Here is a 17043-nt window from a genome sequence, read left to right on the forward strand (position 1 = left end):
ATATAAATAATCATAATAAAATAGTAATATTTATTATTAAAATATAAAAATATTTATACTGTTAAAATAGTTATATTTTATTTTGAAAGTATTTATTGTTAAATCATAACAAAAATTTTATTTAATTATTTATGATTAAAAAAATTAATAAAAATACATTAATAAATAAAATATAAAATAATATATTTTATATTGAAAAAATAAATTAGTAAAATATTTATTTTATGAAAATAATAATATTAAAATATAATTTAATATTAATTTTTAAAATAATATGTTATTTAGTATATTATTATTTATTATTAAAATAATAATATATACTATTTATTATTGAAATATTAAAAAAAATTTTGTTTAATAATATATAAAATAGAAATATTTAAAATTAAAATATCAAAAGACTTTTAACCTTGATATTTAAATTTTTTTAATTAAAATTAAATAAAATATTTTTAGTAATATAATAATATTTCATATTAGATTAAATCAAGTTTAAACTTAAAATATCATGTTTAAGATCTTACTTAAGTAGAATAATTAAAATATTTTAAAAATTAAAATATTATAACATTTTTAATATTAATATTTTAATTTTTTATGTAAAATTAAATAAAAATATTTTGATTAATATAGTAATATTTTAGATATGATAAATTAAGTTGAAGTTTGAAAAAGCCATATTCAAAGTCCAACTTGAGTAAAATTATACTTATAAGTTTGGTAAGTAATTCTTTCTCTAAAAATTGTCTTCCTCTTTTCAAAAAAGAAAAATAATTTAAAAAAAAAATAATTTTATTTTTTGTTGCTCAGTAAGTTAATTTTTATTGATCAATTAGTTTTCTGACTAACAAATTAAAAAATGCAAAAATTATTTTTTCCCAAATCCTTTTCTAAGAAACAAAAGGAGTCTAGATTTGATCAACCATTCCAAAGGTTTTGGGTCATACATGCTTGAGCTATGAATAGAAAGAAATGGAAACATTATGATCAAATTTATTCACTCAAATGGGCATTCTTTGCAAATTTCGAGAGCACATCACGGACCTTAACGATAGTTAAAAATGAAAACAAGTGAGATCGTAAAGCTCGGAAAACAGGAAAGCTCAACAAGTTACAAATTGTAACACTATACATGATCTTCTATGTTACAGAATGTGTATATGTTGGAAAATCGAATGGATATGCGCTGGGAGGAACAACTTCAAATTCTGAAACCCCATCTTTTTGTCCCCTCTTTTTTCGTCCTCCTTGAGTTGGTATCCATTAGATTTTCCAGTGATTTTGCTTTTCTGTTTCGCGACCTGCCTGCTTCTTTCAGGAGCTCAGCCAGCCTGCTTTTTTCATCTTCAAAATCAGGATTTGCAATTCCAAGTTTTTCTTCTCGCAATTTTAGTAAATATTCCAATATCTCGATTGCATCTTCAACCCTGATTTTTCCATCAAAAGATAAGTAATTGAATTCTGGAGTTAAAGTTACAGAGGAAATTTAAAATATAAAACATTAAGAAATTAGATGTATTGTACCATAAAAGCATATCAAATTCATCCATACTTATGTCACTGTTAGATGTTAATAGTACTTAAGAATACATGATAGAACAAAAATCGAAACTACTATATCAAACTTTCACTCCCATTTCCAATTTATTCCTTCTAATTTTATTTTCCATTTTGTCTGTAACACAAGCCTAAAATCCAGTAAGTAATACTAATGATCTGCAGGTATATCAATCATAAGATAGGTTGAATAGAATTAGATGCAGAGTAGTTTAAAATATTAGTTACCTTCCCATAGCATCATAAGTTGCTGCAAGATTGCTATATACTCCCAGAGTATCTTGATGACATGGGCCACATTCCTGCTCGAGTATCGCTCTGGCTTCTTCAAACAACTCAGCAGCCTCATCTATCTTGAACAACTGGACACAAGCCAAGCCCAACTGGTTCAACACAACCCCGAAGAAGGCTGACTTCCTCTCCCCGCTTGCTCTAAGCTTTGCTACTGCACTCTCAAAAGAGTTCCTTGCCTCTTCATACCTCCCAAGAATGTAAGACATCACCCCCATCCGTGCTTCAATTCCTGCAATTGTGCTTTGCTGTCCTGGTTTTTCTTCCAACAACTTCATTGCCTTCTGCAAGAGCTTCAATGCCTCCTTAGGCTCATCCACAGATTCAAATATGGCCGAAATTTCTGTTAACCCACCAGCTATCTCTTCTGCTGTGGTTCCAGGCACAGGTTTTGCGAAGATCCTCAGGGCACTTTCACAATAGGACTTCGATTCTCGGAGCTTTCCCGTCCTGTGGTATAGATCCGCAAGACGTACAAAGACAGAGGCAACAGAAGGGTGGTTGTCACCCTTCGACGATTTTAATACTGTTAGTGCCTTTTGGTAGGAGAAGACGGCCTCATCGAAGCGACATAAAGACATGTAAATATTGCCAATGCTAACATCAATAGCGGCCACCTCATTCTCCTGTCCATTAGCAATCATTGCCATGCTGGCTAGGACAAGGTGCTCAAGGGCTGCTTCATAATCTCCCTTTGCCTCACATATGAGTGCCATCAACCGGCGGTCAGCTGCCTCTTCAAGCGATGCTGGTTCACTGTGAGCACGATGAATTTCAAGAGTTTTCTTGCACAATTCTTCAGCTTTATCAAATTGCATTGCTTGAACATGGGCCTCAGCCAAGTACCTGTCATTTCCATTGATCATGAACATACTATTGATTATACAAAAACACAAACAATCATTCTGGGCAAAACCTGGAAACAGAACAAATCTATTGCCATACAAATGCATCAACAAGAATCTCTGCATGGAAAAATAAATACACCCAGCCAAAACTAAACCTTCACTAATATCCCTGTATTTAAAGCTAAAGCCCATAAACCATTCATTAATTACACAATTTAAGAAGAACCAAGAAAGAGGCACATAGCTAAAACTCTATAAACGCTTGGTTGCTACTTGCTATATGGCTTTAAATTTCTAGTCAAAAGTTACACTACTTTAGAAAACAGAATAAAATTAATCCTTTAGATTTCCAGATTTCAGCGATCGGCCATTTACAGAAGTGTTCACATACTCTTCAAAAGGAGCGATGCTAAGCCAATGACGAGAAATGGTACCCATTTCTAATCCCAAGAAAATAGTTTCCTTCCCCAATGCTTCGAATTTCAATAAGGAGGAGCTGATTTCATCGAACTCAACCCAAATTACCAAATAACCCCTACCTTTTCTCTCTCATTATCCTACCTTTCCCTCTCTCCCCAAATAGTACATATCTGCGTCTATCCCGATTTATCACAAACACCCAAAAGATCTGAAATCTCCTATTGAACCTTAATAACAAAAAGAGAGTAAGATAACCTGCAAGTCTCGCCAACTCTGGCATCGGTCTCTCCCAGAGCCTTGATCTGAATCTTTAGCCCCTCTTCATAGCAACCAATCGACTTCTCCACTTGACCCAGCATCGAGTACGTGTCCCCCAGCTGCATATGCCCCGAAAAAGCAGCCAACGCGTGATCGGAGCCTCGATCCACATCGGTTACTTGAATCGCCCGCTCCAACACCGGAACTGCCTCATCGAACCTCCCCAAACTGCAATAAATCGCCGCCAGCACATGCAAGCTCATCGCGAGATCCAAGTTGGGCTCACCTTCCACGGAGCATCTCTCGAACGACTTCGCCGCTCGAACCGCGTAGTCCAAAGCTTTACTAGTACCCTCCCCCGAAGCGATAGTGTCTCGGGCCAATTTGAGTAAAAAGGGGCCGAGATCCGGGTTGTCAAGCGAGGAATCGTCCGGGTTAGGTGACTGGGGTGGAGGTTTCTTGGCGGAGCGGGCAGGGGAAGGCTTAGATCGGGAAGGGGAAGGAGATGGAGGCTTTCTGTTAGGGGTTCGCGGTGGATTATGAGGCGGTGGCTCCGGAACTGTAATCCGTAGCTGTGGGGCGTCGGGTGGAGATTTAACGGAGACGAGACCCGGCATTGGTTGAAAAATAAATTGGAAACGCGAAATTAGAAAATTTTATTTGGAAGAGGAAACGAAACTTGGCTGATTTGATGAAGGAGATAAAGGAATTAAAAAAATAAAAGAGATTTTTTAAGATTAGAACAGGCCACCACTCTCTTTGTGAAGTTCTTCAACTGAGAGGAAGGCTTGAGGTCAGTGTTGTGATTATGAATTTCGTTAGAGGAATGAATGGTAAATTCCGGAAAGTGTCGTGTAATATACGGGCAACGAACGAACGGACATCAACTAAAGTAGCAGTAGAACTTGAAGAGTAGACATGGAGTAGTATCTTTTAACTGTTTTGCCTTTTTGGAGCTGACTCCGTGCCGTTTCCGACGGTCTCATACGTGGCCATTTACCGTATGCCACGTGGTAAAAGACCGTTGACTCGTCGGTTAACACTGCTTCCTCGTGTCTGTTGCCGTTTAAACTTACTAACTTCTAAACGACAACGTCTTGCAAATCGATAAACCTTATAAAAAAATTGAAAATTACAAATTTTAAAAGAGGAAAGAGAGTGAACAAGTGGCATAGCAAGAGAAGCATTTTACTTATAATTTTTATTATAATATTATAATTAATTAATTACAATAAAAATTATGTATAAGTTTGTTATTTAAAAATATAAATTTTATATAAATTTAAATTATGATTAATTAATTATATTATAATAATTATAAATTATATGTTTCATTATAGCTTGTTTATCCTAAAGGACCAAAATAATTATACAATTGAGGTTATGGAATAAGAATATTCTTACTTTGTTGAAAAATATTTGATTTTGACCATGGATATTTATATTGAAATATTGGTGCATTTAACCACAAAGGTGCTTTACTCTTTCTTTCTGGATTGAAAATTGGAAGGTTCTTTTGTTTTATTCAGTAGTTTGTTGCATTAAATTGGTATTTTTCAGAGACTTTCCTTTAGCTTACATAACTTGTTACTTTTTTTTTCCTATAGTAATTGTTAGGTGTATTCGGTGGTCAAAAAATATAATGATTTTTTTTAGAAGTCTTCAACAAATAACTAAAAATATTTTTATTATTTATATCAACTTGACATATCAAGTCGATTTGACATATTCATTATCATATCAGTTTGGCATTGTCTTTATTATTTCTTGATAGTTTTCTATTGCTCACTTATAAATATGAAAGTCTAGGTACCACTAAAGTAAATTGATCTAAGACCCATCCCTTCATTCCTACTTACTTCTTGACCTCATTCTATTTGACTTGCATGTCGGAGTGTAAAGGCAGAGTGTAAATGCAAACACAAGGAACATACCCTGTCTTTGCCTCTCACTGCCTTTTACTTTTGTTTATCTAGGAACGTCCTAAGATTGGAGCTTGGCACAAATATTTGGCGACCAGGTATGGGGACCCTTTTTCCACCCATTAGTCGAGCATAAAGCAATGCCACCAAGGAAAAGACTCTTAAAGGAATGAGTGATGATCGTCCCGACTAGAATAGAAATCCATCATAGCCAACATTCTATCCGACCTATGCAACCACAGGCAGGACCAACCATGGAACAATTTCAAGCCTTGACCGAATAGATACAAGCCCTTAAGCAGATATCACAAACCAAAATTCCACCACAAGTTTCAAAATGCCTGACCTAATCACCCTTGGTTGGTAAGCTGCTATCAGACAATAGAGCTATGAAGAGGTGGAAGCCTTCACAACCTTTAAAGAAGAGAAGCACACCACCCCAATCTACCAATACCCCAACCATAATTCAACACATGCTACAGCCTAAAAATTCAAACAAACAAATCTCAAACCTCAACCAAACAGAGATTTAGAAGCTTGGATACAAGTTATGAAAAAAGAACTAAAAACGAAAGTAGTAGCCTTTAAGGATAAGCTCAAATTCCTGGAGACCTCGCCCTTCATCGAAGAAATCGGTAGAGCCATACCTCTCAAAGAGTTCAAAATACTAACCTTGGAAACCTACAATAATACTTTTAACCCCTTCGATTATTTGAAACTTTATAGAACTAACATAATGATGCAAAGGGCAGATGAGACTTTAATGTGCAAATGCCTAGCTACTACAATGAAGGGTATAACTCGATCCTGGTATAGCAATCTAGAATCGAGGTCAATTACGACGTTCAATGAGTTCAGCCACTCTTTTCTATCTCGATTTATCAACAATCAAAGAGTGAAAAAGATAATTTTGAGCTTGATGTTGATCCACCAAGGTCGGAATGAATCTTTAAGAGCTATGTTACGCATTTTAATGCAAAAGCTCTGTAGGTTAAAGACCTAAAGCAAACGACTGTTACGGTTGCCCTAACAAGTGGACTCAACGATAAAGAGTATCACTTAAAGTTAACTTTGTCATTAGAACTACCTAGAACACTGGCCGACGTCCTACTAAAAGTCGAAAAGTATATAAACATCGAAACTACAATGAAAACAAATCGAAGTAAAAGAAGCTCATCCCTCTTTCTTGGTGGCCAAGATGAGAGAGGCTCATCCTTTCTTTTTGATGATCGAGGTGAAAGAGGTTCATCCTACCTTTTCAATCGTAAAAAAGGTAAGGATTTCTATGATCCTTTCCCAAGAGAGAGACAACATAAGGTTAAAAGCTCCAGTAAAGAAATAAGCTATACTGCACTGAATACCTCTCGAGAAAGGATTCTGATGTAAATTGAAAGAAATTTCAACCTTATATGGTCAAAGCTATTAAGACAGAATATAAGAAAAGATTCAACCAAAAGATAGGCCTTCATAGGGACATAAGCCATAACACTAAAGATTGTGTCGATCTAAAAAATGAGATTAAAGCCTTAATAAGAAAAGGTCAACTAAGAAGGTTTGTAAAACAGTGAAGACAAGATCAGCCCAAAACAGATTATAAACAATATAAAAAAAAAGCTCACCTGGAGTAAAAAAAAAAGGTAAAAAAAAATAAAACTAAGAAAATGAGGCTAGACAAAAATAAGGTTGAACTAATAACAATAGGCTAATCGTCGGAGTGATTAATGTGATCATTGGAGGTAACTCCACTTCAACCAAAAGGAAATTCAACCTAAACATAATCATGGCAGTAAGCACCACGGTAAAAAGAGAAAAAGATTAAAGAGATAAGTCGATCTCATTCATATCATAAAATCTTAAGGGAATTTAATACTCCCACAATGATGCTATAATGATTATAGCCATAGTGTATAACTATGTAGTCAAGATAATCTTATTCTACAATATAAGCTAGACTGACATCATGTAATAAGGTATCATGAAGAAAATAAAAATTAGTGAAGATCGATTACATCCGATCACCATAACATTGGTAAGGTTTAAGAATGAACAGGTGCCCATGAAAGAAGCAATCAAACTACTAATCTCTTTAAGGATAGAACCTAAGACAATCACTATGGTTATAGAATTTATAGTGGTAAATGTCCCATCGACCTACAATATGATATTGGACTGACCTAGCCAGTCTGTTATGTGGCTTATAGGTTTAGCTCCCCATCTGAAAGTAAAATTTTTAACACCTAATAGGGTTGAAAAAATTGAGAGAGACCAGTCTATGACATGTTAGTGTTATATCTCAACAATAAAATGAAAGACTAGAAAATAGACTGACAGTTTGACTAAAAATAAAAACACTAAAGAAGGGTAAATAGTGAAAGTCAACAAAAAGCAGAAAGTTACAAGCAAGAAGCTAGAACATAAAATTGACTTCATAGAAACGCATTATTAAGTTACTCTGAGCTCTTAAACTATAACAAAAAGAAATATTTTATTTTATTTTTTGAATTTTTTGTGGTAACTACAAAGACAATCAAGTTTTTAAGCCAGCGTGAACAACTGCATATTATTTGGATCGAACTAATACGCTGGCCAAAAATACAATATAAAATGAAAAATACATACCAATTTCACTACTTATATATTCAATAAGTTATCCATAATATATTGATCATCACGTCGAGATCTGTTATCCTCACCTAATTGAACAAAAAGAGATAATTGATCAAAGGTCATATTTAAACGAATACTGACCTAAGCCAATAAAAAATCTTGTAACAATTCTGCTTTGGGATGCCGTCCTCGAAAAGTATCTGTATATCAAATCAAACTTTAACATAAGGATCAGTTAATTCAACACTTAAAAAATAATACCAATCTGCTTGCTTGGACACCATCTGATATACTTAAAATTGATATCAAAATGATCGTTCATAGGTTACACACTAATTTTAAGGTAAAATCAATTCGACAAAATAAAAGAATCTTTGTCCTAAAAAAATAATAGGCTATCAAGAAAGAGATTGATAAATTATTACGAGCAAACTTCATTTAAGAGGTATATTACCCTAAATATATAGCCAACGTGGTCATGATAAAAAAGCACAGTAAAAAATAAAGGATATACGTTAACTTTATCGACATAAATAAAGCCTACCTAAAAAATAGCTTTCCTCTCCCTAGCATAATTGGCTGGTAAATGATAGCATCAAGCATGACCTCTTTAGTTTTATGAAAATCTATTTAAACTACAACCAAATCACAATGTTAAAAGATGATGAGGAAAAGACAGTCTTTGTTACTGAAAAGGCTTTTATTATTACAAGGTAATGCCTTTTGAACTGAAAAATATAGGGATGACCTACCAAAGGCTGGTAAATAAGGTGTTTAAAAATCAAATCAATTGTAACATGAAAGTATATGTGAACAACATGATAGTCAATAGTAAGAGCTCGATCGAGCACTTAGAAGACCTTAGAGAAACCTTTAACAACTTGAGAAAGTATAATATAAGGCTTAACCCAAACAAATATGCTTTTAAGGTTATGTCCGGTAAGTTTCTCAATTACATGATCAACAAAAAAGGGATAGAGTTGAACCCATAAAAGGTTCAAGTAATCTTAAACATTAAAGCATCAACCTCGATAAAAAAAGTATAGAGGTTAATGAGCAGAATAGCCGTCTTGAGCCAATTCATATCCAAATCAACAGAATGATGTCTGTCTTTTTTTAAAATTCTCAAAAATGTCTTTGATTCAGGTGGACCCTTCAATGTTAAAAAGCTTTTGAAAAACTCAAAGAGTTCTTATCCTCTCCACTTATCATATCTATGCTGAAGTCTAACGAAACCTTATACTTATACTTAGCCATCATAGACTAAGCCATCGGCTCGATTTTAGTCTGAGAAAATGAAGAAAAACAAAGATCGATATATTTTGTGAGCAAAGTATTAACAGAGCTAGAAATTAACTATAATGGTATAGAAAAGTTAGCTTACATAGTTGTCACTTCGGCCAAAAAACTCAGGCTATATTTTTGAACTTATGTAATTGACGTGTTGGTCGATTAACCACTAAGACAGCTTTTACAAAAGCTTGAAATATTAGGGAGACTAATCAAATGGGCAATAGAGCTCAATGAATTTGAGCTGTACATTTTACTTAAGTCAACAATGAAATCTCATGTGCTAATAGATTTTGTCATTGAGCTCACCTTGGGCCATTTTAAAAGACAACATGAGAAAAAAAATAGATACCTCAGATAAGAAAAATTAAAAGTTTTTTATTGATGAATTGGCCACAAATCATAATAGAAGGTCGATCTTATTCTGATCTGTCCGAAAGAACTATAATACTCATATGCCCTGAGATTCAAGTTTAGGCTTCTAATAATGAAGCGAAATATAGGGCACTGATGATTGGTTTAAGGTTGGCCACCGAGCTTAATGTTGAATATATAACCACATATAGCGACTCCTAGCTAGTAATTGACCAAATAAGTAGAGAGTTTGAAGCTCAAGAGGATAAAATTCAAAAATATCTAGCCAAAATGCTGGCCTTAGTGGCTGGTTTCAAAAAAGTCAAGATAAAGAAAATACTAAGGTCAAAAACTCACTAGCAGAGTATTTATCTAAGTTGGCCTCAAAAATTACAATAAAAAATCCATACTAAGTCTTGGTAAAAGAGTTGACATACAAAAGAATCGAGGATAAACTCATAGGATAAATCATAAAAAAAAATCTAGATGACATCGATCAAGGCATATTTAACCATAGGAACACTACCAAAAGATAAAATTTAAGCTAAAGCATTGATAAAAAAAGCTCATCAGTAGATAATGATTAAGAAAAAATTATATAAAAGATTTTTTAGCCTACATTGTCTAAGATGTGTTGATAAAGAAGAAACAGACTATATCCTATGTGAAATCCATGAAGGAATATATGAAAACCACCTCGAACCTTGGCCACTAGGATACAAAGTACTTAAGTAAGGCTACTATTAGCCTACTATCAGAAAAGACGTAACTGAACTGGTAAAGAGATGTGATAAATGTCAAAAGTTTGCTCACATGCAACATTTTTCTTTGACTAAGCTCACTCCTATCATCAGCTTATGACCCTTCATGTAATGGAGAATGAATGTCCTCGTACCATTCACTCCGGTCATAAGCCAAAAGAGATTTGTCTGAGTAATAATAAATTACTTCACAAAATAGCTTAAAGTCGAGGCTTTGGCCACTACTACAGAGGGCCACGTTAAGTTTTGTGTAGAAAAATATAGTCTATAAATTTAGCTCACCTTAGTCCATAATAATTGATAATGACAGACAATTCAAAAACTCATGGTTCAAAGAATGGTGTCTAAACCTTCATGTCAACTTCAAATTCACGTCGTTTGCCCACCCTTAGTTTAATGGATAGGTTGAAGCTGCGAACAAAATAATATTAAAAGCACTAAAAAGGAGACTCAACGTAACAAAGAGAAAATAAGTCGATAAGCTATCGGGGGTGCTATGGACCTTAAAAACAACCATGAAAGTATCAATTGGTGAAATCTCATTTCATCTGGCATTTGAAACAAATGTTATGGTACCTATTAAAATCAATCTTTCAAGCTTAAGAGGAAAATTAGAGTCAAAAGAAGAAAATGAATAAGCGTTTAGGGCCGACTTAAACCTTGTCGAAGAACAAAGGGATATAGCCCTAACACAGATAGTAGCTTTTTAACAAAAAATAATCAATTATTATAATAAAAGGGTCAAACGTAAGCATATCAAAAAAAGTAACTTGAAACTTAGAAAAGTTGAAACCTCAGAGTAGATAACCAAGGTGAAAAATTAATCTTGACCTGAAAATAATCATATATAGTCAAAGAGATCGTCCATGATACAACCTACAAGCTACAAGATATGAATGGCAACATCACTTTAAGGATGTGGAATGTAGATAATTTAAAAGTCTACTTTCAATAGCTCGGTCTAAACCAATCTCACACTTATATATTGTACTGGATTGCAAAAATCAAATTATGCTTAATGAGCTTACACCTAATTGATCTAACAAAACTGACCCATAACTTAGATAGATTTTCAAGTTAATTTAATCCAAGTTATGTAAATCACCAATTCAGTTAATCGAGCTTAGATTTCTTTGATTAACCGTGCTTAAACTTATACAAATAAAAAAAAAATAGAATTGAGCTGAAACTTGGATTAAACTGAATAAAAAAATTTTATTTCATTTTTGTTAAGTATAAAAATTGTTTGTCAGACAAGTCATCAAAATCTAAGGTAAAATTGACCTAACCAAAAAATTTACAAAAGTAAAAAAATATATATATATATATATATGTCAGTAGTAACAAAAGCAGTATCTCTATCAGCAAGGGCAATAGCAACAAATATGATATTATTGATATCAATATCAAAAAATTTAAGGTTAAAGGTGAAAATTTTAAACAATACCTCATCATTGGCTAGCTGAAAGGCATCGAGCATATTTCTAGAGAACTCCACCTTCATTTGGAAGAACTCGTTAGAAACCTTAAACTCCTCTGTAGCCTTTATCTTTAGCTCTTTCTCTTTTTTTTCCTGGCTTTTAGCTCAGACCTCAACTTTGTTATCTCAGCCTAAGCATTGTTGAGCTTAAGATTGGCTTGCTCTTTCATAGACTCAGCTGAGACTTTATCAATCGAGATGGCCTTCAGTGTTGTTGTCAGCTCATCGTTCCTCTTTTTTAACTCAACCTTCTTTTTGTAGGACACACCGAGGCTGAACTTAACATTTACCTAATATGTTTGAGCTTTTTTTATGCTATTTGACCAAGATAGCCATGTCTTTCTCGATCTTTAACAGGTGACCTATGGCAAGGTAGGCATGCTGGAGTGTTTTGTTGGTGTTCTCCAAAGGCTAAGGTGAAAATTTTTGTTGGACTATACAAAAAGAACTAAAACTTAGAGAAATAAAAAGTAATAAAAAATCAGCTGAGGTTACGTAGTACTCATCAAGAAGAGAAACCATGACCTTGTAAAACCTTCTTGTCACGTCGAAGTTCATGGTAAGATCGTCGATTATAGTATATTCCAACCTTGTCAAGATCTTCTCTGAGCTAGGCCTTAATGCCTTAGCCTCGTGGTTCTTAAGGGTGGAAAATGAGACATCTACATGTGGTTTTTTAGCAAGAAAAAGAAGTGTTGGTGCTGGCATTGAGGATAGATCTCGGCCAACCTTAGCTTTCAATTTTTAGGTTACGAGAGAAGTGCAGTGAGGTATTGATGGCTTTGTCTCCCTCACGAGATAGGACATCGAGTTAAATTTTTTTGGCCCTTATTGGGCCTAGAGGTGTGCTGGTACAAACTGAGGTCAAAGTTATCATTGGTAGCCATCTCTGTAAAACCAAGCTAATAGTTAGATAAAATCATGTTAAAATAAAATCTTTTGAGATTACCTTATATCTACCTTAGTACTTCATCTTGTTTATTACATCGGGAGAGGTCAACTATGGGCATCAATGATAAGCTCCCCCTATAGGTATATTTCAAAAGTTTATCTCAATCTGATAGATCTAGGATAAAGAGAGTCACTGATGCATCCATGAAAATGTCAGGTGTACTTTTTATCTCTCAAGTCTCAACCTAAAAAATAGCCTTTACCTCATGCTCACTATTTTATTTATTTTTTGCTTCTCAAGGTAAAAAAAAATAGCTTCTTTATTAAGCTCAAGCAATTAGCAAATAATTTCTTGTTGGGTCGAGCTGTTATGTAGTATCACATATTATTGCTGTGGTGTTTTTTGAGAGAAAAGATTTCCTTGAATAAGGGAAGAGAAGAAAGAATGTTTAAACACTAATAAAAAAAGATGAAGGTAACTATGTACCATACAAAGTTATGAGTGAGTTGAGTGATAATTAAATTATAAAAATTAAAAATTAAAAAAAATAAAGAATGAAATAGAAAACTCAAACTTGCCATAAAAGAATTCTAATATACATTGAGCCAATATGGCTCTACTTTATCAATGGCCTGATCTAAGAAGTTTGATATTATTACACTATACCTCTCTATAAAAAAAAAAAAAAAGCATCATTAGAACACAAATGTGATGAGCTAAACATATGTTAGAATAGTTTTCAAGATTTGTCCTACCATTTAGTTCGCTCATCATGTCTTTAGAGATCATGACGAGGTCATAAAGAGTATATATAGAGACCTCGACCAGCATCCTACTTCATAGGATTCCTCTCTTTGTCATATTTTTCTTCAACCAAGGTACTTCTTTCTTCTTATTCTTCCTTGAAACCTTCTTCTTCAAAATCTTCATTGTCAAAAGATTTTGACTCATGAGAAATTTTAAGATTTTGAAATGAAACTATAGTTGAGAGTAACTTAACTCTAAGGAAAGAGGGATGAGGTGAAGACCCTCAGAAAAGGAAGAGATCTCGACAAGAATTAATTGGGATGGAATAAAGTGACAACAGAAGTATTGATGGAGAAAAGAGTATAAGTAGAAGAAAATTGATATGAATGAACCCCAGAAGAGGAAACAATCGAAAATGAAATAAAGTTAGCCATAGAAGATGGACTGACCTAAAAGATAAGAAAAAAGTGATGGATTTTGTAAGTCAAAGTTTATCTAAGTACATAGCTCTTCCATGCTCAAGATTTGTTCTCATTTTACCCGAATTTTTTTTCGTTTTGTCGTTACCCTTCCTTAGACATCAGATTAAACCAGAAAGCCATTTTCTCACAATTATATTTCCTAATGAATGGTGGGATCAAATCATTGTCAATTTGCCCGTGCTGACCTCCCATAGGTTCTACTTGACAACTCTCAGCCTCCCTAAAACTTACACTAAAATACATAGTTAAGAATACGTATAAAAAAAATGTAGAAAAACTCTAAGGCTGAAAAGCTTTTAAGGTCGAAATGTTCAAATTGGATCGAAAGCAAAGAAAGCAAAAACAGTGGAAAACTAGATCCCTAAAACCCATTTATATAGCCACACGACAGATCAGAAGAATAGCACAAATCATGTCACCCATCAAAGTGAAAAAAGGTAAATGTCTTTTCATCTTTGCTATCTAAATTTTTTCATTCAAACTATCTTTCTCCTTATTTAATGTTGTCAAACCAACTAGACCAGACAAATCTTAGCTTGAACGAGCCAAATCGAACAACTCCCTATAATAGACTAGATGCCCAACTTGTCACCAGAATTCAAAGTAAAGGGCCCAAACTCAAACCCCTAAAATAAAACACAAGTCTCACATCGACTAGACGAGCTCCACCACTAATTTCGAATCACTCTGAATAATTTACATCTCAGTAACCTTCAAGTCGACTATGCACTCAGCTCGAGGCATAAGCGTAAGATTAGATCCTCACCAAATCGGACCATGGCTCAATATCAAATCTTCACCAAATTAGACCATGGCTTAAGATTATTTATCTTTCAATACAAACCTACTCAGTGACGTCGGCCTTAAAGAATTAAATTACACATTATTTTCCTTTTTTCCACCTACCTTACATCGGATGCATCAATCAAACATCCAGTAGCCTAATACTCAGATTGTGTGGCGGGAGGATAGAATGTAATGGGCATTTGGTGGTCAAAAGGGCATGGTGGTCTTTTTCCCTCTTAGAAGCTTTCAGTAGCCTACCAGAGATATTTCTGTCATTTGTGTCGATCTGACATGTCAGGTAGATCTGACATGCTCAATACTGCATCAACTCGGTGCTGTTTTTAGTCTTTTATTGCTCATCTATAAATATGAAAGTCCAAGCACGTATCCAAGACCCATCTCTTCCTTCCTACTTCCTTCTAGATTTTATTTTATCTGATTTGTGTGTCAGAGTGCAAACACACAGGGAATACACCTTGCCTTTCTGTCTCACTGCGCTTCTTTTTTATTTTTCCAAGAACACCTTGAGGTTGGAGCTCGGCACAAACTGTAACTATCACCATTTCTGCATTTTAAATGAGTTGCTAAAATTTTGTAGTAATAGCAATATTCATGGATACTTTCTCGCATATTATATAGTGATGATTCATTTTTATCTGTAAAACATATTCATGAAACATGGAACAGGGAATTAAAGAGCAACAACACATCGATTTTTTTTCTTCCAACAAAGCAGACAGCCTATCTGCAACTCAATTTGTTCAACTTTAATCCTTTTTTTCTTCAATATATACCATTGAGATCAAGACTGCAGAGCTGAAAATGGCCAGCTGTTGCCAAGAAAAGACGGAAGGGAATAAGCTAGTAGCTACGTAATCCATTGATAGAATACTGAACTGATCACTTCAATACTTTGACATTCTCAAGTATAAAAAAAAAAAAGACACGAGGGAATAAGCCAGCCATTTTGGATTCTAATCTCCTGAATTCAAGATCTGCTTCTTAATTGCTGTAATAATTTTGATTCTTCTTATCCAAGGAAGACAAGTCTTAAATACGCCGCTGAGATAAGGATTATTTACATTTATTCGTAGCTTAACAGCAATAAACTATACTCATACAACTGATACAAGTTAAAACATACAGACAACCCAAAAAGGGAAAAAAAAATTATTATAAAGTAACTATTACTTAAGCTTTTAGATTCAAAAGCCACCAAGGATCATATTTTAGTAGTACAAGAAGTATTTCCTCAAGGGCCTTCAACTTACTTCAGGTTCAGCTGCCACCTCCTGCTGATATTTCAGATTTAATTTCCTCTGGGCGGTCCCGGTTCATGTTTAGGATTTGCAGTAATCGGCCTATAGTCCATTTGAACGTCAACATCTAGTATCAGCTTCCTCATCTTCACCTGAATCATCCACTTCGAAGCGGTCATTATATATTTAGCAAAGTACAGTACCTTGAACTATCAAATGAACTTTGAGGCCCCTTTTTTTTTTCTTTTGAGTAAAGGATACGTCAATTTATAGTCCTCATTTTATGTATTAGGACAGATCAAAATTTTAATATCCTAGCTGTTAACTTACCTCATTAGTTGCAGAGTTTACACCATGCTCCGAGCCCTTAACTCTGCCTGCATAATATAACAAAACTTTGTTAATCACCTTTAGAAATGTCTGAAAATTTACTTAAACTACTTGCCTTTGAATGCTTGAAATTTTTGCTCACCGATAAACGGATCGAGATAGACTAACAAGAGAAAGAGAATCATGGTTTTAGCATAAGGGCCCATGTTGGATAATGCGGGTGGTGCTGTTAAAATGGAGGAGAAAAAAAAAATGCAGATTTATATTGGTTAAGAAGGGGGCCAAGCTGATTGTTTCTATGGCAAACTAGTCAAAAGCGTTGTAGAATAATGATGATGCACTCATCCAAATTCAATTGTTAGGTAGCAATCAACCTTGCATGGATCAATTAGCTCCATACATATAGTCTTTTCTTTTAGGCATTGCATAAGTCTTTCAAGGCTCAACAATTTTGTGAATGATTACCTATTGACTACCGTATACTCGAATATCAAATGCAATTTGCCCTAATCCATTATACTTTTGTCAAGTGAATGTCTTTATCGATGAGCCAATATAGCGAGAACGTGACATGTTCAAATCGACACCCAAGTACTTCGGCTCTTACACAAATTTTGACATCAGTGTTAATTTGATCTCCAAGTCAGACTTGAGAGAGTTACTTCTTGCTATATATGTAGCTTTATTACAGTATAAAACTTTCTGGAAGGCTGTAATAAGGAGATAGGCTACACTCGGTGTCCTATATATGTAGATCAT

The 17043-nt window shown here is 34.1% G+C and overlaps 1 protein-coding gene and 1 long non-coding RNA gene across 3 annotated transcripts; both read right to left on the reverse strand.

Moving 5' to 3' along the window:
- Window positions 1-965: 965 nt before the first annotated feature.
- On the reverse strand, window positions 966-4265 carry LOC111307743 (protein KINESIN LIGHT CHAIN-RELATED 1-like). Its single transcript, XM_022905908.2, has 3 exons — window positions 3372-4265; window positions 1786-2694; window positions 966-1427 (listed from the first exon to the last, which is right to left on the reverse strand). The coding sequence occupies exons 1-3, from the start codon at window positions 3989-3991 to the stop codon at window positions 1202-1204; spliced, it is 1755 nt and encodes a 584-aa protein (XP_022761643.2). The 5' UTR covers window positions 3992-4265; the 3' UTR covers window positions 966-1201.
- Window positions 4266-15431: 11166 nt separating this feature from the next.
- Window positions 15432-16552, reverse strand: LOC149516730 (uncharacterized). 2 transcript variants are annotated; one of them, XR_016345376.1, is made up of 3 exons: window positions 16396-16528; window positions 16285-16327; window positions 15432-16106 (listed from the first exon to the last, which is right to left on the reverse strand). It is a non-coding gene; the product is annotated as an uncharacterized LOC149516730 (long non-coding RNA). The 2 variants fall into 2 exon arrangements; XR_016345377.1 differs by having other exon boundaries at window positions 15515-16106; window positions 16285-16331; window positions 16427-16552.
- Window positions 16553-17043: the final 491 nt, after the last annotated feature.

This window comes from Durio zibethinus, chromosome 9 (genome assembly GCF_047325235.1).
Source record: "Durio zibethinus cultivar Kanyao isolate XHJ-2024 chromosome 9, ASM4732523v1, whole genome shotgun sequence".
In the NCBI taxonomy this organism is placed as follows: domain Eukaryota; kingdom Viridiplantae; phylum Streptophyta; class Magnoliopsida; order Malvales; family Malvaceae; genus Durio; species Durio zibethinus.

Bases quoted from the DNA above. Each gene is read 5' to 3' on its own strand.
- LOC111307743 (XM_022905908.2), bottom strand. From the start codon at position 3,991: ATGCCGGGTCTCGTCTCCGTTAAATCTCCACCCGACGCCCCACAGCTA. The intron at 2,695-3,371 runs GTTATCTTACTC...TGGAAATGACAG, and splicing joins AGAGTTGGCGAGACTTGCAG to GTACTTGGCTGAGGCCCATG. The intron at 1,428-1,785 runs GTAACTAATATT...TGGAAAAATCAG, and splicing joins ACTTATGATGCTATGGGAAG to GGTTGAAGATGCAATCGAGA.